This window comes from Poeciliopsis prolifica, unplaced genomic scaffold (genome assembly GCF_027474105.1).
Source record: "Poeciliopsis prolifica strain line A6 unplaced genomic scaffold, Auburn_PproV2 SCAFFOLD044, whole genome shotgun sequence".
Classification (NCBI taxonomy): domain Eukaryota; kingdom Metazoa; phylum Chordata; class Actinopteri; order Cyprinodontiformes; family Poeciliidae; genus Poeciliopsis; species Poeciliopsis prolifica.
Window position 1 is genome coordinate 3419653 of NW_026562419.1, and position 26139 is coordinate 3445791.

Consider the following 26139-nt stretch of genomic DNA (forward strand, 5'->3'; position numbering starts at 1 on the left):
GGTTGATTGACACCAAATGTAGGAAGATAGCAGTGATCTGAAGTGGTTCTGGTTCTGGTCCAGCTTGGTCTTTATCCAGATTGTTCTGGATGAAATCCTTGTTTCATTTCTGTCTTTTTCTCCACAGTTTTTCTCAGTGAGTCTCGGAGCTTCATTGCATTTTCCTGTTACATGGAAGAAACTCTAAAGTTCTACCAGCTGTGATCTTCATAGAGTTTTTTATTTTTATGCTCAGGAAAGTTTATCGTTTCCAGACAATCTTGATTTGTTATCATCGTTCAAACACTGAATGTTTTTTTTTTTTTTGCAGGAACAGAAATAATCTGCAGTCTGATCCTCTGCAGAGATCAGATGGATCCAGGAACCAGGATCCGTCCTGCTGCAGGACAGAGACGTTCTGGTTCTGACTGACCAGTCAGAACGTTTCTGTCCTGTTCTGGTCTGTCAGAACCAGAACAGAGACGTTCTGGTTCTGGCTGACTGACGATGAGGAACCAGAACAGAGACGTTCTGGTTCTGGTTCTGACTGACTGACGATGAGGAACCAGAACAGAACCTGGTCCAATCAGCATCCTCCGCCTGCTGGAGCTCTTCCTCCTCTAGAGGTTGGTCTTTCAGTTTGTTGGTTTGGTTCTGGTTTTATAAAGATAAATGTTAGCTTTAAATGTTAGCTTTAAATGTTAGCTTTATGGGACGTTCATTTGAATAAAACACATTTTGTTTTTTAACTTGGACAAAAAACAAAATGTGAAATTAAACCAACTAGAGTTGAACTTAAGATGCTGTTTGTTACAGCAGGTGATGTAACGGATGACAGATACTGTAAAAAAAAAAACTTTTAAAAAAACTGAACTTTTTCTCTTTCATGTTTTATATCATAATCTGGTGATATTGATCCATCCTGATGAATCCACAATCAACAGAGTCCAGGCCGGTTTAGCCAATCAGCTCTCTAGATAGATAGCTAGCTTACATAGCTGGATAGTTAGCTAGCTTACATAGCTACATAGCTAGCTAGGTTACATAGCTAGCTATGTAACCTATAGCTTAGATAGCTTAGATAGCTACATAGCTAGCTAGCTTAGATAGCTACATAGCTAGCTTAGGTAGCTACATAGCTAGCTAGCTTAGATAGCTACTTAGCTAGATAACTTAGAACGCTACATAGCTAGCTAGGTTATATAGTTAAATAGCTAGCATAGCTAGCTACATAGATAGCTAGCTTACATAGCTAGATAGCAAGCTTACATAGTTACATAGCTAGCTAGGTTACATAGCTAGATAGCAAGCTTACATAGCTACATAGCTAGCTAGCGTAGATAGCTACATAGCTAGCTAACGTAGAAAGCTACATAGCTAGCTAGGTTATATAGTTACATAGCTAGCTAGCATAGCTAGCTACATAGCTAGATAGCAAGCTTACATAGTTACATAGCTAGCTAGGTTACATAGTTACATAGCTAGCTAGGTTAAATAGCAACATAGCTAGCTAGCCTACATAGCTAGATAGTTAGCTAGCTTACATAGCTAACTAGCTTACATAGCTACATAGCTAGCCAGATACATTTGTGAATTGTTTTCTAAGATGCTTCATTTTCTGTAAATTATTTGAGAAAGAATAAAGTAAAAAGCTGAGAAGTTTGTACTCATGCAGTTCTTCCTGTGAAACAGCAGGGGGCAGTAAAGACTCCAGAATCCATAAAGTTTCTGAAAGTTTGGCCCCAGAAATATTTAAATCTTTGCTTTTTCCAGCTGATGTAAGAAGGATTTTAAACTGTGTTGATGATGTAATAATATATTATGTCACATAAACACCACAGAACCAGAACGTTATGTTCTGATCCAGTTCTTGTTCTGATCCAGTTCTTGTTCTGATCCAGTTGTTGTTCAGGTAGGTTGCAGATCCTGGATGTGACCTTTAGTAAAGGTCGGGGATCCTTATGTTCTGACAGCTGATTGGACCAACTGACCTTTGACCTGCTGGTTGTGGATTTAGATTCTGGGTTATTTCATTAGTTCTACAAACACAACAGTTGAAAAAACCCTCAGATATTTCTTAAACACTAAATGTATATCATATATATTATTAACAGTATTTAATAACCGAAAACAGAAACAATCCAACATTTAATAAAGTCAGATAGTTTGGGGGAAAATATTCTAATTTAAAAATCAACTTAACTTCAGTTATTAAACATTTTGTGTAACTTTTGATTTTAAAACAATCTGATCTGACCAGAAATGAGAAATTAAACCTGAACTGATTGTGTGCTAGTTAGAAATGAAAGGTTAAAGGTCAAAGGTCAGCCAGTCATCCCTGGTTGACCATCGTAAATCTAACAAAACTCGTGTCAAACTGAAACATTTTGAAGATATTGAAGAAAATTCATCATTTCTGCAAAGGAGAAACATTTGTCCATCATAACGACGAATTTAAAGGACGGTAGGTTTATGATTTATGTTTTTAATAAACAGGATTGATGTGAATCTTTGAGCTGAACATCTGAACTGACCTCTGAACCTGTTGGTTGACCTGCTGACCTCTGAACCTGTTGGTTGACCTGCTGACCTCTGAACCTGTTGGTTGACCTTCTGACCTCTGAACCTGTTGGTTGACCTTCTGACCTCTGAACCTGTTGGTTGACCTGCTGACCTCTGAACCTGTTGGTTGACCTGCTGACCTCTGAACCTGTTGGTTGACCTGCTGACCTCTGGTGATTCAACAATCTGCATTTATTTTATTACAATAAAGATCCAAAGTGTGAATTTATCAGTTTATTGAACATGAAATGAAATGTTACTAATGACATGAAAACTCAGAGTCAGACTGAAGCAGCTTGAAGTAACAGCAACAGGATCAGACACTGAACCAGTGAAACCAGTGAAACCAGTGAAACAACGTTTTGGTTAAACTGGAGAAATGCTGCAATAAATAGCAGAAATATAATAAATGAAATGATTCAGATGCTTCAGGAGGAACATTTCACACAAACTGTTGAGTTTCTGATTACATATAATCCACATACAGTCATATTTAATAAATGTGCAGATGAAGTTTGTTTATCAGATTAAAAGGAAATTTTGAAAATTCACATTTCTGCATTAAAAAGTTATTTATTGGTCAGATTAATATTCATCTTCAATGTTTCATCTGTTTCACTTTAAATTGATTTAAATGAACGTTTCAATAATATTCCAACTTATTGAATATTGGAACAAGTTTCTAGTTTTAGTTTCTCGCTGAGATCCTGAAAAAATACAAGAAAAACATTTTAAATCCAGATAAAACGTCACAAACATCAGCAGATCCTGACACTGAAGGTTTGGACGGGTTCTGAAATGGTTCTGAAATGGTTCTGTAACGGTCCTGTAACGGTTCTGCAAAGGTTCTTGCAGTGGTTCTGTCACGGCCCAGTTCGGTTCTGGTGAAGGACAGAACCAGCTGGTACCAGTTTGGGTTTCCTCTGTTGGTGCCGATCCAAACAGTCAGTCTGTGGTTCTGGATGAAGGTTCTGGATCCATCATCCTTCAGATCAGACTGGACTCACTGTTGGTTCTGATCCGTTAAAGGCTGCTCAGCTGCAGGTGGTTCTCCAGAACTCTGGCTTGACTTTGGACTCGAACATGAAGGTTTTTTCCAGATCAAATAAACAATAATAACTGAAGCCAACAAACCAATCAATACTCCGATCACCACCAGATAACTCAGCCAATCAGGTCCGTCTCTGTTCCGTCCATCAGCTCCACCTGCAGAACAGAACCAGAACAGAACCAGGTGTTATTGTGATGTTCAGGTAGAAATGGCTGCAGGTCATCATGTGACCTCAAACATGGTTAGAAACTTCGTTATAAATGTTTCTAACGATGTAAAAACTGGACTTCCTGTTTCAATACGTCACCATGGCAACACAGTCCTGGTACAACCTGCAGCTTTTCTGACTGTCAGCCTGAAGATTGACTCGATTTATTTTATTCAACTTTATCATAGCAGAAAAATGAAGGTTATCATCAATAAGGTTCATTATTTCAGCATGTTGTTTTTCTGATAAAGTTTATAAAATCTAGATTGATTTGCTATTATCATGTTCAACAATCAATATTCATTGATCAGGCAGCAGGGCATCTATTAATAAATGGGATCAATAATAGTCATTGATCAGGCAGCAGAGCATCTATTAATAAATGGGATCAATAATAGCCATTGATCAGGCAGCAGGGCATCTATTAATAAATGGGATCAATAATAGCCATTGATCAGGCAGCAGAGCATCTATTAATAAATGGGATCAATAATAGCCATTGATCAGGCAGCAGGGCATCTATTAATAAATGGGATCAATAATAGCCATTGATCAGGCAGCAGGGCATCTGTTAATAAATGGGATCAATAATAGCCATTGATCAGGCAGCAGGGCATCTATTAATAAATGGGATCAATAATAGTCATTGATCAGGCAGCAGAGCATCTATTAATAAATGGGATCAATAATAGTCATTGATCAGGCAGCAGGGCATCTATTAATAAATGGGATCAATAATAGCCATTGATCAGGCAGCAGAGCATCTATTAATAAATGGGATCAATAATAGTCATTGATCAGGCAGCAGGGCATCTATTAATAAATGGGATCAATAATAGCCATTGATCAGGCAGCAGGGCATCTGTTAATAAATGGGATCAATAATAGCCATTGATCAGGCAGCAGGGCATCTGTTAATAAATGGGATCAATAATAATGGATTAAATTGGTGAACTCTGTAACAAGAAGAGAGAAAATGGCTGAAAGAGGAGAAATTAGCTCTGAGGCTAAATAAAAACCAGCAGGTTCAACGACTGACTGCCAGGTTACATGCAGCTGGACTGAAAGCTGGGAAACAAGATGGCGGACGGCGCCGCCTGGTGACATCATCCATGAAAACTGGCGTGGGGTTAAACAGAGGTCAACGGATGCAGCTAAAGGTCACTGCCGCCGTTAGCGTTAGCATCCAGGAGACGCAGCCTTGAGAGTCTCTTGGTGAAAAGTTTTCACCTGTTCAGGAATGAAAGAGTCGATGTTTCTGTTTATGACGCCGTCGGTTCATTGAGGGACGTTGAGGAACCTGCTGCAGCGCCACCTTCTGGCAGACAGAGGAGAGACGCAGCAGTGGGGGAGACGTCAGTAATCTGATTACTGGTCTCTGCTGGTCCAGTGGTCCAGTACAGCTGGGAGTTTGTCTGCTGAAGGAGGACCGGCCACTTTATTGGGTTTGGTTTTGTCTGTCATGGCCGCCTCTCTGTTGACCTCAGTCACATGACCTCATGTCCAGGTCACCTGACCCTGTGGAGGCTGCAGTGCTAGCTGAGCTGTTAGCATGCTAACGTTGCTTCCCTTTGGTGGGTCAGTCAGGTTAATGTCAGGGTCTCTGTTGTTGTTGGCTTAAGGGTCTCAGTGATGCATCCATACAGGACTGGAGTCACTGGATGATGGTCTTTGCTCACATCTGTTAGTTTAACAGACGGTAAAATAATTTAATATGTTGATCAGAAAATATTTCAATGTCAGACTGAGTTGGGTGGATCTTCATGTTGGCTCTTTTAATGTAGCTCATGGATGTAACCAGGTGGTGTATTAGTTGAAACAGTTTCATGAAGGCTGTAAATTCCCACCCATTTCAGGCCCTTGAATGCATCTACGCCCCGTTTCCCCTCATTCACATCCGGTTGAACTTCTAGTGTTAAAGGAAGATTCGGCCCAGAAGATTTAAAGTTCACAAAATAAACACCAGAGAAAATACTGGATCAATAATCAGAACCACAGCATAAAACCAAACATGACACAATTAAATGAATCAAAATGTCCCCAAAGTATCAGAGGACTGACAGGGGCCACCAGGGGATTCAGGTAGATTCCAGGTAGGTTCCAGGTGATTCCAGGTAGATTCCAGGTGGATTCCAGGTAGATACAGCTGTTCCTGCAGGGCCGGCCCAAGGTAATATGGGGCCTCAGACTGGACCCCCGTCCTACTGAGAGCCTCAGCATCACTAACATGTTTAAATATCGATAAGGTGAATCTGTGAGAGGAGATCAGGTTTATTGGCCCAGTTTAAAATCAATCACTGATTATTGGTTATTTGCTGTGATGTATTTGTAAACAAACACAATGATTACACCGTACTGTAGCCATGGAAACACAACAATCAATCTATCAAGATGGTTCTTTAAACTTTTACAAAGTAAACGTCCTAATTAAATCCTAAATGTACCATGAATTTTTCTCAGCTGAATCCATTAAATAAGAATTAATGACATTGTCATTCTCTATAAATGATGCTACAGGTTTAGATCTATGGTCTGTGTTACAATTCAACCATTTCTGGAGGTCCCTGAATGTCTGGGGGCCCCTGAATGTCTGGAGGCCCCTGAATGTCTGGGGGCCCCTGAATGTCTGGGGGCCCCTGAATGTCTGGGGGCCTCTGAATGTCTGGGGGCCCCTGAAGGGCCCTACCAGCAGCTACTGAGTTTTCTTTGCCTTGATATCTCAGACTTATATTTGTAGGTGTCAGAGTAAATAGAGTGAAATGCCTTTGAGCTTTTTTTATCTATAAATCATTTGCAGCCAAGTTGTTCTAGAGGTTAAATAGTTATTATTAGATATTATTAGATATTATTAGGGCTTAATCAGTATAATGGCAGCAAATTTCATAACTTCATAACCTTTGACCTTCTCTCCGATGGTCAGATTAACAGCTACAGTCTCAGATCTACTCATTCATCCCGCTTTGTCAGCAGCAGAAACAGCAACAATATACTAATATATAGACTATATTTGCTTTGCATTGTCACAGACAATGTATCAATACCATTGATACATTATGAACCAATTAGATTATTGATCAATGTGGGTTGTTGCTCTGTTGTTGTTCGGTGTTTTTGTTCAATGTCCCTTTTTTAAATTTGAGCCCCTGGCCCTCCAAAGGTCTCTGCACGGCCCTGCCTCCCACAGTCCAGAATATTTTGCATTGTTTCAAAAAGCTTCATGCAGCATTGAGGATTAAAAAGAATTTCTTAGGTGATTATTTTTACATCTTTCATGCTGCTGCTAATTCATATGTGCTGCTGAATTGGACAGAGCCTATTTGTGATGTATTGTGTCCAGAAATCGATTCCACTGCAGGACAAACAGACATCACAAAAATATGAGTAGCGCCATCATTTATTATCAGATTTATCAATTAAATGTGATTTAAAATAAACTGATACAAATCTATAAATTTGGTTTCTGTTAGTTCTCTCAAAATGCAAGAAAGGGCAAATTTATTTTATATTGGTCAATCATTTGATTTGAACTATAAATTAAATACAAAATGAACAGTTGCATCATGGTAATGTAGTGCTAAATGAACAGATGGACTTTTAACAACTACAACACTGGAATCAGTTACCATGGTGAAATATTTAAGTTAATATCTATTTCTGCAGCAGAAAGTCAGAATGTTTTCCAAGCAGAGAGTTTATCTCTCAGACGTCTCACTGCTGAAATCTGAACATCGACTCACCTGGAGGATGAAGAACATGCAGGTTGATGATGATGATGGTCTCCATCCAGCTGTTTGTCGGGACGATTCGACACTCGTATGCTCCTCTGTCATCAGTCGTCACGTTCCTCAGAACCAGAGACACGTTTCCGTCCTTCATCCGTCTGTCCTGCAGATCCACTCGGTCCTTAAACATCACATGCTGGTTTTCTGTGTTAATCTTCTTATTTCTGTACAGAAGAACATATTCTGATCCCAGATCAGATCTGCTCCACTCTACGAATGCAACGGGTTTATGATCAGGAGATCTGCAGGGCAGAAATGTGTCCTGTCCAGCTTCAGCTGTGATGTTTGTCTGATCTGCAAGAGAGGAAACAGAGCAGAGGTTAAAGGTCATTTATTGACTTATCAAAGGAACCTAAAGAGTTTCTGCCTTTAACATCAGAACATTGATGCTACAAAGACCATAACATGAAGGTCTTCATTTATCCACACAGAGCAGAAAGGACTACATATCCCAGAATGCTGTGAGAGCGATAGCTGACAGGACCAGGAAGAAACTACTGAATTATTTTACTGTTGTAGACAAAACATGTTTCACATGAAGCAGCACTAGACTGTGATGAACACATTAAAATGATCAATAAAAAGCAGAAACACACTAGAAACAATCCCATGTTCAGCCTGTTGAATCTGTTTCTGCGCCCGTCCGCCAGGCGATGCGCATCAATACGTTTGGCGGCGTGCCCGACGACGCACAAAAGATCTGGAGCCAATCAGCTGACAAAGCGAGGAGATACAGCTGATGGATTAACCTAGGGGGCGCAGTGGAGTTAAATTACATGTTAATCTTGTTGGGCTCTTTAGAGGTCAACAAAGGTCATACATATCCAGTTTGGCGCCAGTCGGATGATCCATGTGTGATTTAGAGTCGATCGTATGCAGATGGCGAGGGACTGCAGTTCATCATTTCTACACCCCAATGCAGTTCAGTCAGCAGCCAGAATTCACAGAGACCATCATCTTATCATTGTAAGTCAGTTTACACATAATGAAACCCATAAAAATGATAGAATATCAGTGAAACACAGCAGAAAAAACAGGTTACTGTCTGTTAAAAGTGGGCGGGGCTAAGATGATGTCATCAAGTGACCATGTAATTATCATCAGGACTGTTCTGTAGAGAGACATAGGAAGTCTGGTGCAGCTGTGATCTTTGGAAGTTATTTAATGTTGATGTTTCATGGTGAATAGTCAAAGAATCAGAACCAGAACCAGACGGTCTGGGTCTCTATGGGTCTTAAGGCTTCAACAGGCTTTACTCAGAAACAGGCTGTTATCACTGGATGGTCGAGTTTTGACTGAGCCGAACCGAACCGGTACCGTAATGAATAACCATGATCATCACCATGTGAACACGAGGACAGCATCACTGTAACTATCGCTGGATCTAAAAATCTTTCAATCTTAGTTTTTCCTCCAGAAACTCGCCTGCAGTCGCAGATGAGATGAAGATGATGATGATGAAGTTCAGGGCTGAAAACAATGAAGTTTCTGGTCGAGGATCCATTTCCGGGTTCCGTAGTTTCATCTATTTCTCTGATCGCCACATTATATAGAAACACTAACACAGCAGCAGATTCACTTTAAACATTAAACCTGATTAGATTTGCTGATATTCGGCCAATAATCAATAAAATACCAAATATTCACAAACAGCGATGATCCACGAGCTGCGAGTGAAAACAGGAAGAAGGAGGAGCAGAAGACGATGAGAAGAACGTTCATCTGAGTGAACCGAGCCTCTCGGATCAGTGACCCGCTTCCGGATCCGTTCACCGGATCACTGGGTCAGAGCAGCGCCTCCTCCAGGACAAGCTGGGAACTGCTCTGTTCCTGCTGTGACATGTTGCAGCAGCGAGTCGCTCTGGTTTCTACACACACTGATCATTTCACTCAGGTAAAATAAAACGTCTGCATCATGACGGCTAAGATTAGAGGTCAAGGGTCAATACATGGTCGGTACAGAAAGGCATTGTGATAAAGCAGCCAGTCATCTGAGACTGGAAACCAGTAAAACCAATCTCTGCTTTCCTGGACTCATCAGAACCAGAATAATGATAGAAACATGGATCCTGGTGCAGCTGCAGCTCAACAGTCTGAACTCTGACCCTTCATAGTAAATCCATCAATACAGCAACTCTGGAGGCCATTTGCACCAGAACCTCCAGCTAATGTTGAAAAACCAAACAGTTGATCTGTTCAGCCCAATAATCACCTGATCATCAATAGTGACCCCTCAGAACTGGGGTCACAATCAGACACTGTCTCTACAGCTGTAAGCTAACATCTGATCTACTGCAAAGGCATGAAAACGTCATTCGGTCTGGAGAAACGATGCTGTTTCTGGAGAAACGGTGCTGGATGGAGACAAACACAGAGCAGGTGATTCACTCAGAGGACAGCAGAGGACAGAAACTGAACTATGCAGGCAGATGGAGACACAAAGAGACAACAAGGACAGCAAAGAAACACCTGCAGCCAGTAAGGAAGGTCCACAACACATCATCAAGGTCAGCAATGCATTGTGGGTAATCAGATACCTTGAGATTCAGACATATCCTGTGGGTTTGGGACCTGGATGTTGCAGTGCTAGCTGAGCTGTTAGCATGCTAACGGTGTTGTGATTAAAGCCTTGCTGAGGTTCATCTCTAATGTCAGGCTCTCCTTGACTCTCTGTCACTAAATCAGTCCTGGCTGGACTGACGGGGCCTTCAGGGCCCCATGATGCATCAACACAAACATGATGAAACATCGACTCACCTGGAGGATGAAGAACATGCAGGTTGATGATGATGATGGTCTCCATCCAGCTGTTTGTCGGGACGATTCGACACTCGTATGCTCCTCTGTCATCAGTCGTCACGTTCCTCAGAACCGAGACACGTTTCCGTCCTTCATCCGTCTGTCCTGCAGATCCACTCGGTCCTTAAACATCACATGCTGGTTTTCTGTGTTAATCTTCCTATTTCTATACAGAAGAACATATTCTGATCCCAGATCAGGTCTAATCCACTCTACAGCAATAACAGGTTTATGATCAGGAGATCTGCAGGGCAGATGTGTCCTGTCCAGCTTCAGCTGTGATGTTTGTCTGATCTGCAAGAGAGGAAACACAGCAGAGGTTAAAGGTCATTTATTATTTACATATGCAGCCTTTTACATAAGAGTAGAGATGTTTTAAAGACGTCACATTATGATACGGACATGTTGGATACTGCAATAATAATAAACATGACAATATAATTATTACTTTTTTAGGTAACTGCATGACTCAGCAGTTATCGTCCCACAAACACAAATTCTCTAAAATTTAATATACTAAATTATATTTACATACAGACCATGTGACTTAATGAAGCAAAATTCACAAATAAATTCTGTATTATTGCAGGTTTCAGGGCGAGGGGCCCCAACATGCATTTGGGCTCAGGGGACAGAAAGATGTAGCCACGGCCCTGGAAGACGGGATCCATGAAAACCAGACAATGTCCGTCCTAAACAGACATAATTCAGATTCTGATCATGATCCAGATCAACGTCGTGTTTTGACCAAAACGTTTCCTGGTTCTGGAAACCAACGAACCGGATCATTGACTGAACAACGAGATCAGAAAACATTCTGTCAGAATCACTGAAATGAAATCATTCCTGCAGAAACTCGCCTGGAGAAATGGCTGAGATGTCGATCATCACCAAAGTCAATAGAAATGGAGAACAAGGTAAAGAATTCATTTCCTGGTTTCTCTGGCCGACAGTTTTATGTTCGCTGCTTCTTTACCAGAAAATGTCTTAAAATAACAGCAAAACACAACAAGTCCAACTGGAAACACTAAACTTAACGGCATTTACTGTTTGCTGGGCTTAAATCATCAATATCTTCTGTTCCGATCAATAATCCATGTGAGTCTCCACAGAGTGCGGAAGTCCAGACTGAGGGAAGTTCGGCTCCTTTCAGAGAGCCGGCTCTCGTGGCTCGGCTCTCTGAAAGGAGCCGAATCTTTGGTTCCTGACTCGTTATCATCTGTTACGTCTTATTTTAGTGCAACTTGGCAAATATGAATGTTTTTATGTTAAAAGATCCTTTGCATTCAGACTTTATGAAAAGCTCTAAACTTATTAATTAATGCATTTTATTGTTACAGAAGAAAACTTTCTGATATTTGTGTCATATTTCAATCAAACTTTAGTTTTGAGAACAACATGAGGGAGGTCTGGGAAGGTGTGAGGACCATCACTGGCCTCAACACAAAGACCAGTCATTGGGGGAACAATGGAGAGGGCAAACCAACTGAACAACTTCTTCAACAGGTTCAACCAGTCTGTGCCCCCCTAAACCCTTCTCTCACTGCAGCCACCTCTGCTCCTTACTACACACCTCAGCACATGTCAGCACATGTATGTCAGGCTGAAGGACACCGTGTCTGACACTGTGGTCAGCAGCACAGGAGCCCCTCAGGGCACAGTGCTGGCCCCTCTTCTCTTCACCCTGTACTCCTCTGACTTCCACTACAACTCGGAGCTGTGTCACATACAGAAGTATGCTGATGACACAGCCATAGTCGGATGTATCAGGGATGACAGAGAGGAGGAATATCGCTGTCTGGTGAGGGACTTTGCTCTCTGGTGCCACACAAACCACCTGGAACTCAACACCTCTAAGACGAAGGAGCTGGTTATAGACTTTGGGAGGTCCAGACCAATGCCGAGACCAGTCGTACTAGAGGGAACAGAGGTTGAGGTCTTGGGCTCCTACAAGTACCTCGGGCTGTGGCTGGACAGTAAACTGGATTGGTCAAAACACACCAGCCACCTGTACGGGAAGGTGCAGAGCAGGATGTACTTCCTGAGGAGACTGCGGTCCTTTAACATCTGCAGCAAACTGCTGTGGATGTTCTACCAGTCAGTGATCGCCAGTGTCCTCTTCTACACCGTGGTGTACTGGGGAGGCAGCACATCCAAGAAGGACACGTCCAGACTGGACAAACTGATCAGGCGTGCCGGCTCTGTGGTCGGCATGAAGTTGGACTCTCTGGTGACGGTGGCAGAGGCGAGGACACTGAACAAACTGCTGGACATCATGGACGATAGCAGCCACTCTCTACACGCCGTCATCAGCAGCCAGAGGAGCCTGTTCAGTGACAGACTGCTGCTTCCCAAGTGCCGGACCAATAGATTCAAGAACTCCTTTGTCCCCCACGCCTTCAGACTGTACAACTCCTCACTGGGGGGTGGGAGGTGACACAGGACAGAGGGAAGAAGGAGTAGTGACCCCTCGTACTTTGCGTATGCTCACTATGTGCCACTTTTCTGCCTGTGAGCTGCTGGTAACTTTAATTTCCTGAGGGAGTCTTCCCAAGGGATCAATAAAGTACAAGTCTAAGTCTAGTTTTTATTCAACACAAACAAATGACCAAAACATGAACAAATGGAGCAGAAGAACCAGAACAGAACCAGAACCGGTCTCAGTAAAGTCGTAACTCCAAAGTGACTCACTGGAGCGGCTTTCTGTTGACGGGCTCTATTATTAAACGCCATGAAAACTACAGAAATAAAAACAGCTTAGACATAGACACGCTTAGAGAAAACAGGTGACAAGAGTGTTTCGGAGGGCAAATTAATTATCTCAACTCAACCGTCCTCTCTAAATTAAAATACAGGAGTAATTAAAACACTATAATCGATAAATTTACAAAAAATTGCAAACATAATTGGAAAATACCTGATAACCACGAGGCTGCTACCTGTAGCTTTATTCAGGCTTCTGCTCCTTTTTCTTTTTTTTTTTCCTTTAAGTCTCGCAGTCTCTCGTACATGAAATCTCGCGACAACTCCAAACATTTCGACACGATATTCCACACAACTCTCGAACTTGAGCCAAACTTAAAATACATCATCCTAATTATCAGAAATACAAGAATCTTTTTCAAAACATAAATTATTTCACTAACACTTACATTCCCACCAAAAATCACTTATTGGTTCTAAATGTGATTTTCCAAAGAGTGTCAAAAGTAGAAATTGTTTATAAATGTATAGATTTTCTGTTTGATATTCAAGTTTCTCAGATTATAAATTGTTCAGATTTTGATCTAAAAATGTTTATTCCTCTTTAGTTGTGACCTTGTTGGTGTTCTGCACAGTGGATGAAGGTTCGTTATATTAATGTCACCTTGAAACGTTACAGAATGCAGAACTAAATGTTTCAGAAAGAAATGAAACAAATTAAACCATTAAATACAATACTTTAATTTCACTTACACTTTATTCAACAGTTTTAAAAACTGATATGATTATTTTATTTTCCAGTTCTTCCAGTTCATCTGACTGTGAGTCCCAGCAGATCCCAGTTCTTTAAGGATGAATCAGTGACTTGATCTGTGAGGATGAAAAACAGATCATCTGGATGGACAGTGAGGAGAAACACCAGCAGAGGAACCAGGACTCAATGTGGAGATAAATGGGGAGAAGCTGATGGTTCTACCTGTAACATGACCTTCATGCATCCATCTGATACTGGTCTGTACTGGGGTGAGTCCATCTCATGATGTTTACAGCTGATAATGAAGCTGCTGATCAGGCAGTGAATGAAATACAGTTAGGGCCAGAAATATTTGGACAGTGACACAGGTTTTGTTATTTTAGCTGTTGACAAAAATATGTTCAGAAATACAATTTATATATAATATGGGCTGAAAGTGCACACTCCCAGCTGCAATATGAGAGTTTCCACATCCAAATCGGAGAAAGGGTTTAGGAATCATAGCTCTGTAATGCAGAGCCTCCTCTTTTTCAAGGGACCAAAAGTAATTGGACAATGGACTCCAAAGGCTGCAAGTAACTCAAAAGGCCTTTCCCTCGTTAACCTGTAATCAAGTAAGTAGTTAAAAGGTCTGGGGTTGTTTCCAGGTGTGTGGTTTTGCATTTGGAAGCTGTTGCTGTGACCAGACAACATGCGGTCAAAGGAGCTCTCAATTGAGGTGAAGCAGAACATCCTGAGGCTGAAAAAAAGGAAAAAATCCATCATTGAGATAGCAGACATGCTTGGAGTAGCAAAATCAACAGTCGGGTACATTCTGAGGAAAAAGGAATTGACTGGTGAGCTTGGGAACTCAAAAAGGCCTGGGCGTCCACGGAAGACAACGGTGGTGGATGATCGCCGCATACTTTCTTTGGTGAAGAAGAACCCATTCAAAACATCTACTGAGGTCCAGAACACTCTCAGAGAAGTAGGTGTATCTGTCTCTAAGTCAACAGTAAAGAGAAGACTCCATGAAAGCAAATACAAAGGGTTCACATGTAGATGCAAACCATTCATCAATTCCAAAAATAGACAGGCCAGAGTTAAATTTGCCCAAAACCACCTCAAGAAGCCAGCCCAGTTCTGGAAAAGTATTCTATGGACAGATGAGACAAAGATCAACCTGTACCAGAATGATGGGAAGAAAAAAGTTTGGAGAAAAAAGGGAAACGGCACATGATCCAAGGCACACCACATCCTCTGTAAAACATGGTGGAGGCAACGTGATGGCATGGGCATGCATGGCTTTCAATGGCACTGGGTCCCTTGTGTTTATTGATGACATAACAGCAGACAAGAGTAGCCGGATGAATCTGAAGTGTACCGGGATATACTGTCAGCCCAGATTCAGCCAAATGCTGCAAAGTTGATCGGACGGCGCTTCACAGTACAGATGGATAATGACCCCAAGCATACAGCCAAAGCTACCCTGGAGTTCATGAGAGCAAAAAGGTGGAATATTCTGCAATGGCCAAGTCAATCACCAGATCTTAACCCAATTGAGCATGCATTTCACTTGCTCAAATCCAGACTTCAGACGGAAAGACCCACTAACAAGCAAGACCTGAAGGCTGCGGCTGTAAAGGCCTGGCAAAGCATTAAGAAGGAGGAAACCCAGCGTTTGGTGATGTCCATGGGTTCCAGACTTAAGGCAGTGATTGCCTCCAAAGGATTCGCAACAAAATATTGAGAAAAAACTTTTTTGTTTGGGTTATGTTTAAATGTCCAATTACTTTTGAGCTCCTAAAATGTGGAGTGTTTGTAAACAAATGTGTACAATTCCTACATTTTCTATCACATATTTTTGTTCAACCCTTTAAATTAAACGTTACAATCTGCACTTGAATTTTGTTGTAGAGGTTTCATTTCAAATCCAATGCGGTGGCATGCAGAGCCCAACTCACAAATATTGTTACTGTCCAAATATTTCTGGCCCCAACTGTATATAAAGAATCATATAGTTTTAAAGGTTTTTGTTTTTTTTTTTTTAATATTTTATTTAAAATCATTTTCAGTGAAAGTGAAACCCTGACAGGAATCACCTTGTTTTTTATGCTTCATAAAAATATATTTGTGAAGAAATAAACATGAATAAAAAGCATGTTAAAGCGTCGTGTGGCAGTTCAAGGTTTTCAGGATTCAGACATTTATTTCCAAACTGCTGCTGGTTTGTTGGACCTTTAATGTCCATCAGGAGTTTCATTCATACATTTGAACTGAAAACATTCAAAAGTTCATTTAATGTTGATCAGATGGTATAAACGTTTATAAAGACTGAAAGCTTCTCTTTCCTCTCCTGTAGTTCAGTTTATGATACATGAAGTTTTATTCAGGATGTGAGAATCCGGTCCAGAACCGGTCCAGAACCAGCAGCCTGGTGATCCGTTTAACTTCAGCTTCTTTCCCACTTTCCTCAAAACGAATAAAACTCGTGTCAAACTGAAACATTTGAAGATATTGAAGAAATTCATCATTTCTGCAAAGAAGAAGCATTTCTCCATCATAACGACTGATTTAAAGGACGGTAAGTTTATGATTTATGTTTTTAATAGACAGGATTGATGTGAATCTTTGAGCTGAACATCATCTGAACTGTTGGTTGACCTGCTGACCTCTGGTGATTCAACAATCTGCATTTATTTTATTACAATAAAGATCTGTGAAGTGCACAATTCAGAGACTGAGGTCCAGACAAAAGTCAGGGAGCAAAAACAATCTTTAATACATCTGCAGACGGAGAGCAAGAAATCCACTGCATTAGGCACAAATTAGGATCCGCTCTGAGGAACCCAGAGTTGCATAGTTACTTTATTCATCTCTCTTTACTACTGAGGCAGAGACTCAATCTTCCAAGACCAAACCAAAGAGACAAAGGAAAACATACGAAACCTTGTATGTTTATTCACTGTAATGTTTACGGGAGGTGAAAACTAAACACTCTATCTCCATGCAGGGAAGGCCACGGGAAAAACAGCAAGTTCCCAATAACTGTCTGGGGAAGTTCAGCAACCCTGGAAACTTACTGCAGTAGACACATCTTGGTTCATTAGTTTGTACACCGTTTGTAGCTGCACAGAAAAACACCTTGATACAAAAACATTACATTTATATGACACATAAAGGAACATCATTTAATACGAATAAAACCTTCACAGATCCAAACTGTGAATTTATCAGTTATTGTTTGACTCCATAAGATGAACATGAAATGAAATGTTACTAATGACATGAAAACTCAGAGTCAGACTGAAGCAGCTTGAAGTAACAGCAACAGGATCAGACACTGAACCAGTGAAACCAGTGAAACCAGTGAAAACCAGTGAAACAACGTTTTGGTTAAACTGGAGAAATGCTGCAATAAATAGCAGAAATATAATAAATGAAATGATTCAGATGCTTCAGGAGGAACATTTCACACAAACTGTTGAGTTTCTGATTACATATAATCCACATACAGTCATATTTAATAAATGTGCAGATGAAGTTTGTTTATCAGATTAAAAGGAAATTTTGAAAATTCACATTTCTGCATTAAAAAGTTATTTATTGGTCAGATTAATATTCATCTTCAACGTTTCATCTGTTTTACTTTAAATTGATTTAAATGAACGTTTCAATAATATTCCAACTTATTGAATATTGGAACAAGTTTCTAGTTTTAGTTTCTCACTGAGATCCTGAAAAAATACAAGAAAAACATTTTAAATCCAGATAAAACGTCACAAACATCAGCAGATCTGACACCGAAGGTTTGGACGGGTTCTGAAATGGTTCTGTAACGGTTCTTTAACGGTTCTGTAAGGGTTCTTGCAGTGGTTCTGTAACGGCCCGGTTCGGTTCTGGTGAAGGACAGAACCAGCTGGTACCAGTTTGGGTTTCCTCTGTTGGTGCCGATCCAAACAGTCAGTCTGTGGTTCTGGATGAAGGTTCTGGATCCATCATCCTTCAGATCAGACTGGACTCACTGTTGGTTCTGATCCGTTAAAGGCTGCTCAGCTGCAGGTGGTTCTCCAGAACTCTGGCTTGACTTTGGACTCGAACATGAAGATTTTTTACGCCTCAAATAGACAAAAATAGCAGCAACAACAACACCTAAAGCTACCAACAGACCAACCACCAGCCAATCAGGTCCGTCTCTGTTCCGTCCATCAGCTCCACCTGCAGAACAGAACCAGAACAGAACCAGGTGTTATTGTGATGTTCAGGTAGAAATGGCTGCAGGTCATCATGTGACCTCAAACATGGTTAGAAACTTCGTTATAAATGTTTCTAACGATGTAAAAACTGGACTTCCTGTTTCAATACGTCACCATGGCAACACAGTCCTGGTACAACCTGCAGCTTTTCTGACTGTCAGCCTGAAGATTGACTCCATTTATTTTATTCAAATTTATCATGCAGAAAAATGAAAGGTTATCATCAATAAGGTTCATTATTTCAACATGTTGTTTTTCTGATAAAGTTGATAAAATCTAGAATGATTTGCTATTATCATGTTCAACAATCAATATTCATTGATCAGGCAGCAGGGCATCTATTAATAAATGGGATCAATAATAGCCATTGATCAGGCAGCAGGGCATCTATTAATAAATGGGATCAATAATAGCCATTGATCAGGCAGCAGGGCATCTATTAATAAATGGGATCAATAATAGCCATTGATCAGGCAGCAGAGCATCTATTAATAAATGGGATCAATAATAGTCATTGATCAGGCAGCAGGGCATCTATTAATAAATGGGATCAATAATAGCCATTGATCAGGCAGCAGGGCATCTATTAATAAATGGGATCAATAATAGCCATTGATCAGGCAGCAGGGCATCTATTAATAAATGGGATCAATAATAGCCATTGATCAGGCAGCAGGGCATCTGTTAATAAATGGGATCAATAATAGTCATTGATCAGGCAGCAGGGCATCTATTAATAAATGGGATCAATAATAGCCATTGATCAGGCAGCAGGGCATCTATTAATAAATGGGATCAATAATAGCCATTGATAAGGCAGCAGGACATCTATTAATAAATGGGATCAATAATAGTCATTGATCAGGCAGCAGGGCATCTGTTAATAAATGGGATCAATAATAATGGATTAAATTGGTGAACTCTGTAACAGGAAGAGAGAAAATGGCTGAAAGAGGAGAAATTAGCTCTGAGGCTAAATAAAAACCAGCAGGTTCAACGACTGACTGCAGGTTACATGCAGCTGGACTGAAAGCTGGGAAACAAGATGGCGGACGGCGCCGCCTGGTGACATCATCTATGAAAACTGGCGTGGGGTTAAACAGAGGTCAACGGACGCAGCTAAAGGTCATGCTGCCGTTAGCGTTAGCATCCAGGAGACGCAGCCTTGAGAGTCTCTTGGTGAAAAGTTTTCACCTGTTCAGGAATGAAAGAGTCGATGTTTCTGTTTATGACGCCGTCGATTCATTGAGGGACGTTGAGGAACCTGCTGCAGCGCCACCTTCAGGCAGACAGAGGAGAGACGCAGCAGTGGGGGAGACGTCAGTAATCTGATTACTGGTCTCTGCTGGTCCTGTGGTCCAGTACAGCTGGGAGTTTGTCTGCTGAAGGAGGACCGCCCACTTTATTGGGTTTGGTTTTGTCTGTCATGGCCGCCTCTCTGTTGACCTCAGTCACATGACCTCATGTCCAGGTCACCTGACCTTGTGGAGGCCGCAGTGCTAGCTGAGCTGTTAGCATGCTAACGTTGCTTCCCTTTGGTGGGTCAGTCAGGTTAATGTCAGGGTCTCTGTTGTTGTTGGCTTAAGGGTCTCAGTGATGCATCCATACAGGACTGGAGTCACTGGATGATGGTCTTTGCTCACATCTGTTAGTTTAACAGATAGTAAAATAATTTAATATGTTGAGCAGAAAATATTTCAATGTCAGACTGAGTTGGGTGGATCTTCATGTTGGCTCTTTTAATGTAGCTCATGGATGTAACCAGGTGATGTATTAGTTGAAACAGTTTCATGAAGGCTGTAAATTCCCACCCATTTCAGGCCCTTGAATGCATCTACGCCCCGTTTCCCCTCATTCACATCCGGTTCACAGCATCATTGGGCTTGTTAGTGTATATCGGTACCGGGTGTTCCCGCCAAGCAACGAGTGTCAGGTCGGTTGTGTGCAGTTGGATCTCGGTTGGATGAGAGGGTTAGGGTTAGTTTGGATCACTCTGGGCAGTTTGGATCACCCTGGGCAGTTTGGATCACTCTGGGCAGTTTGGATCACTCTGGGCAGTTTGGATCACTCTGGGCAGTTTGGATCACCCTGGGCAGTTTGGATCACTTTGGGCAGTTTGGATCTCTCTGGGCAGTTTGGATCACTCTGGGCAGTTTGGATCTCTCTGGGCAGTTTGGATCACTCTGGGCAGTTTGGATCTCTCTGGGCAGTTTGGATCTCTCTGGGCAGTTTGGATCACCCTGGGCAGTTTTGGATCACCCTGGGCAGTTTGGATCACTCTGGGCAGTTTGGATCACTTTGGGCAGTTTGGATCTCTCTGGGCAGTTTGGATCTCTCTGGGCAGTTTGGATCACCCTGGGCAGTTTGGATCACCCTGGGCAGTTTGGATCACTCTGGGCAGTTTGGATCTCTCTGGGCAGTTTGGATCTCTCTGGGCAGTTTGGATCACTCTGGGCAGTTTGGATCACTCTGGGCAGTTTGGATCACTCTGGGCAGTTTGGATCACTCTGGGCAGTTTGGATCTCTCTGGGCAGTTTGGATCACTCTGGGCAGTTTGGATCACCCTGGGCAGTTTGGATCTCTCTGGGCAGTTTGGATCACTTTGGGCAGTTTGGATCTCTCTGGGCAGTTTGGATCTCTCTGGCAGTTTGGATCACTCTGGCAGTTTGGATCACTTTGGGCAGTTTGGATCACCCTGGGCAGTTTGGATCACTCTGGGCAGTTTGGATCACTCTGGGCAGTTTGGATCACTCTGGGCAGTTTGGATCTCTCTGGGCAGTTTGGATCTCTCTGGGCAGTTTGGATCACCCTGGGCAGTTTGGATCACTCTGGGCAGTTTGGATCACTCTGGGCAGTTGGGCAGTTGGGCGTGATCCAAACTGCCCAGGGTTTGGATCATGGATATTTGTGCTGCTGGTTGGATGAATGGATTTTGATGTCACCTGTCGCTGGTTCTGTGACGTCGGATCGCTTTTTATATTGTTGCTACTAGTTTGTCTGACATGATTTCTAATTGCTTTTCACTGCAGCGTCTGAATGAACCCGTTTGGTACCAGTTTTTCATTTGACCTTATATAGCTTTATTATTCTCGGCAGACACTTTCTTGCTGTTCTTTGGGTATTATGGATTGCTACTGTTGCATATTATGCTCTCACCACATTCTTAGATGCTCTTGGTTAGTTGACTAATAGTTCGTCCTCTGGAGCTGCAGTTGTAGCTACAGAACCATAGTTGAGATTTCTTTGTTTATTTTATGAATTAGCTCCTATAGAGAATCCAGATTAATCCTCCTATATAATGGCTGCACAGTGGAGCAGTGGGTAGCGCTGTTGCCTTGCAGCAAGACGGTCCTGAGTTCGATTCCCGGCCCGGGGTCTTTCTGCATGGAGTTTGCATGTTCTGCCTGTGCCTGATGTTTTTCTCTCCGGTTCTCCAGCTTCCTCCCACCAGGCACGTGCAGAGGGGGGGGCGAAGGGGGCTTGAACCTCTAGTGTTAAAGGAAGATTCGGCCCAGAAGATTTAAAGTTCACAAAATAAACACCAGAGAAAATACTGGAGCAATAATCAGAACCGCAGCATAAAGCCAAACATGCCACAATTAAATGTACCAAAATGTCCCCAAAATGTCTGGAGGCCCCTGAATGTCTGGATCCCCTGAAGGGCCCCTGCCAGCAGCTACTGAGTTTTCTTTGCCTTGATATCTCAGACTTATATTTGTAGGTCTCAGAGTAAATAGAGTGAAACGCCTTTGAGCTTTTTTTTATCTATAAATCATCTGCAGCCAAGATGTTCTAGAGGTTAAATTGTTATTATTAGATATTGTTAGGGCTTAATCAGTAAAATGGCAGCAAATTTCATAACTTCATAACCTTTGACCTTCTCTCCGATGGTCAGATTAACAGCTACAGTCTCAGATCTACTCATTCATCCCGCTTTGTCAGCAGCAGAAACAGCAACAATATACTAATATATAGACTATATTTGCTTTGCATTGTCACAGACAATGTATCAATACCATTGATACATTATGAACCAATTAGATTATTGATCAATGTGGGTTGTTGCTCTGTTGTTGTTCGGTGTTTTTGTTCAATGTCCCTTTTTTAAATTTGAGCCCCTGGCCCTCCAAAGGTCTCTGCACGGCCCTGCCTCCCACAGTCCAGAATATTTTGCATTGTTTCAAAAAGCTTCATGCAGCATTGAGGATTAAAAAGAATTTCTTAGGTGATTATTTTTACATCTTTCATGCTGCTGCTAATTCATATGTGCTGCTGAATTGGACAGAGCCTATTTGTGATGTATTGTGTCCAGAAATCGATTCCACTGCAGGACAAACAGACATCACAAAAATATGAGTAGCGCCATCATTTATTATCAGATTTATCAATTAAATGTGATTTAAAATAAACTGATACAAATCTATAAACATTTTGGTTTCTGTTAGTTCTCTCAAAATGCAAGAAAGGGCAAATTTATTTTATATTGGTCAATCATTTGATTTGAACTATAAATTAAACTACAAAATGAACAGTTGCATCATGGGTAATGTAGTGCTAAATGAACAGATGGACTTTTAACAACTACAACACTGGAATCAGTTACCATGGTGAAATATTTAAGTTAATATCTATTTCTGCAGCAGAAAGTCAGAATGTTTTCCAAGCAGAGAGTTTATCTCTCAGACGTCTCACTGCTGAAATCTGAACATCGACTCACCTGGAGGATGAAGAACATCCAGGTTGATGATGATGACGGTCTCCATCCAGCTGTTTGTCGGGACGATTCGACACTCGTATGCTCCTCTGTCATCAGTCGTCACGTTCCTCAGAACCAGAGACACGTTTCCGTCCTTCATCCATCTGTCCTGCAGATCCACTCGGTCCTTAAACATCACATGCTGGTTTTCTGTGTTAATCTTCTTATTTCTGTACAGAAGAACATATTCTGATCCCAGATCAGATCTGCTCCACTCTACGAATGCAACGGGTTTATGATCAGGAGATCTGCAGGGCAGAAATGTGTCCTGTCCAGCTTCAGCTGTGATGTTTGTCTGATCTGCAAGAGAGGAAACAGAGCAGAGGTTAAAGGTCATTTATTGACTTATCAAAGGAACCTAAAGAGTTTCTGCCTTTAACATCAGAACATTGATGCTACAAAGACCATAACATGAAGGTCTTCATTTATCCACACAGAGCAGAAAGGACTACATATCCCAGAATGCTGTGAGAGCGATAGCTGACAGGACCAGGAAGAAACTACTGAATTATTTTACTGTTGTAGACAAAACATGTTTTACATGAAGCAGCACTAGACTGTGATCAACACATTAAAATGATCAATAAAAAGCAGAAACACACTAGAAACAATCCCATGTTCAGCCTGTTGAATCTGTTTCTGCGCCCGTCCGCCAGGCGATGCGCATCAATACGTTTGGCGGCGCTGCCCGACGACGCACAAAAGATCTGGAGCCAATCAGCTGACAAAGCGAGGAGATATAGCTGATGGATTCACCTAGGGGGCGCAGTGGAGTTAAATTACATGTTAATCTTGTTGGGCTCTTTAGAGGTCAACAAAGGTCATACATATCCAGTTTGGCGCCAGTCGGATGATCCATGTGTGATTTAGAGTCGATCGTATGCAGATGGCGAGGGACTGCAGTTCATCATTTCTACACCCCAATGCAGTTCAGTCAGCAGCCAGAATTCACAGAGACCATCATCTTATCATTGTAAGTCAGTTTACACATAATGAAACCCATAAAAATGATAGAATATCAGTGAAACACAGCAGAAAAAACAGGTTACTGTCTGTTAAAAGTGGGAGGGGCTAAGATGATGTCATCAAGTGACCATGTAAATATCGTCAGGACTGTTCTGTAGAGAGATACAGGAAGTCTGGTGCAGCTGTGATCTTTGGAAGTTATTTAATGTTGATGTTTCATGGTGAATAGTAAAGGATCAGAACCAGAACCAGAACCAGACGGTCTGGGTCTCTATGGGTCTTAAGGCTTCAACAGGCTTTACTCAGACGGTTCTGCTGCTGGTATCACTGGATGGTCGAGTTTTGACTGAGCGGAACCGAACCGGTACCGTAATCAATAACCATGATCACCATGTGAACACGAGGACAGCATCACTGTAACTATCGCTGGACCTAAAAATCTTTCGATCTTAGTTTTTCCTCCAGAAACTCGCCTGCAGCCGCAGATGAGATGAAGATGATGATGATGAAGTTCAGGACTGAAAACAATGAAGTTTCTGGTCGAGGATCCATTTCCGGGTTCCGTAGTTTCATCTATTTCTCTGATCGCCACATTATATAGAAACACTAACACAGCAGCAGATTCACTTTAAACATTAAACCTGATTAGATTTGCTGATATTCGGCCAATAATCAATAAAATACCAAATATTCACAAACAGCGATGATCCACGAGCTGCGAGTGAAAACAGGAAGAAGGAGGAGCAGAAGACGATGAGAAGAACGTTCATCTGAGTGAACCGAGCCTCTCGGATCAGTGACCCGCTTCCGGATCCGTTCACCAGATCACTGGGTTCACTGGGTCAGAACAGCGCCTCCTCCAGGACAAGATAGGAACTGCTCTGTTCCTGCTGTGACATGTTGCAGCAGCGAGTCGCTCTGGTTCCTAGTTTATCTGACAGGCTGAAAATGCATTTAACTCAGTTAAAATAAAACGTCTGCATCATAAGAAGTGATATTTACTTTGCATTAAAGTCAATATTATTATGTATTATCTAGTTATATTGTGTCATTTATAGCACAATCAAGTCACTATGTTACCTTCTCTTCTGATCAATTATAACTTAAAATAGATTTAATTTAACTCCTAGAAATTGGGCCTCTGTCTCTTTAAGACCTCCTGCTCCCTCTGAAGCTCCGCCTTCAGGAAGTCGTCCCAACATGGCTCCTCCAAACTCTGCAGTTTGCATCAAATGCAGCATTTAGTTTGTAACTCGACTCCCTGATGTTCTGATCCGTGGATCAGCCTGGACAGATCCGGGCCCAGCATGAAAACATTTATACATTCAACATGACGGCTCTTATCATAGCGGCTAAGATTAGAGGTCAAGGGTCAATCCATGGTCGGTACAGAAAGACATTGTGATAAAGCAGCCAGTCATCTGAGACTGGAAACCAGTAAAACCAATCTCTGCTTTCCTGGACTCATCAGAACCAGAATAATGATAGAAACATGGATCCTGGTGCAGCTGCAGCTCAACAGTCTGAACTCTGACCCTTCATAGTAAATCCATCAATACAGCAACTCTGGAGGCCATTTGCACCAGAACCTCCAGCTAATGTTGAAAATACCAAACAGTTGATCTGTTCAGCCCAATAATCACCTGATCATCAATAGTGACCCCTCAGAACTGGGGTCACAATCAGACACTGTCTCTACAGCTGTAAGCTAACATCTGATCTACTGCAAAGGCATGAAAACGTCATTCGGTCTGGAGAAACGGTGCTGGATGGAGACAAACACAGAGCAGGTGATTCACTCAGAGGACAGCAGAGGACAGAAACTGAACTATGCAGGCAGATGGAGACACAAAGAGACAACAAGGACAGCAAAGAAACACCTGCAGCCAGTAAGGAAGGTCCACAACACAACATCAAGGTCAGCAATGCATTGTGGGTAATCAGATACCTTGAGATTCAGACATATCCTGTGGGTTTGGGACCCTGGATGTTGCAGTGCTAGCTGAGCTGTTAGCATGCTAACGGTGTTGTGATTAAAGCCTTGCTGAGGTTCATCTCTAATGTCAGGCTCTCCTTGACTCTCTGTCACTAAATCAGTCCTGGCTGGACTGACGGGGCCTTCAGGGCCACATGATGCATCAACACAAACATGATGAAACATCGACTCACCTGGAGGAGGAAGAACATGCAGGTTGATGATGATGATGGTCTCCATCCAGCTGTTTGTCGGGACGATTCGACACTCGTATGCTCCTCTGTCATCAGTCGCCACGTTCCTCAGAACCAGAGACACGTTTCCGTCCTTCATCCGTCTGTCCTGCAGATCCACTCGGTCCTTAAACAT

General features: G+C 41.9%; 1 protein-coding gene and 1 pseudogene across 1 annotated transcript; both read right to left on the reverse strand.

Annotated features, from left to right (window-relative positions):
* Nucleotides 1-2762: 2762 nt before the first annotated feature.
* Nucleotides 2763-11269, reverse strand: LOC129376514 (uncharacterized; annotated as a pseudogene).
* Nucleotides 11270-16546: 5277 nt separating this feature from the next.
* On the reverse strand, nucleotides 16547-26139 carry LOC129376688 (tyrosine-protein kinase-like otk). The gene is given in 3 exon segments (XM_055056271.1): nucleotides 16547-18035; nucleotides 22791-23129; nucleotides 25965-26139. Coding segments are annotated over 3 exon segments (1014 nt in total). The 3' UTR covers nucleotides 16547-17535.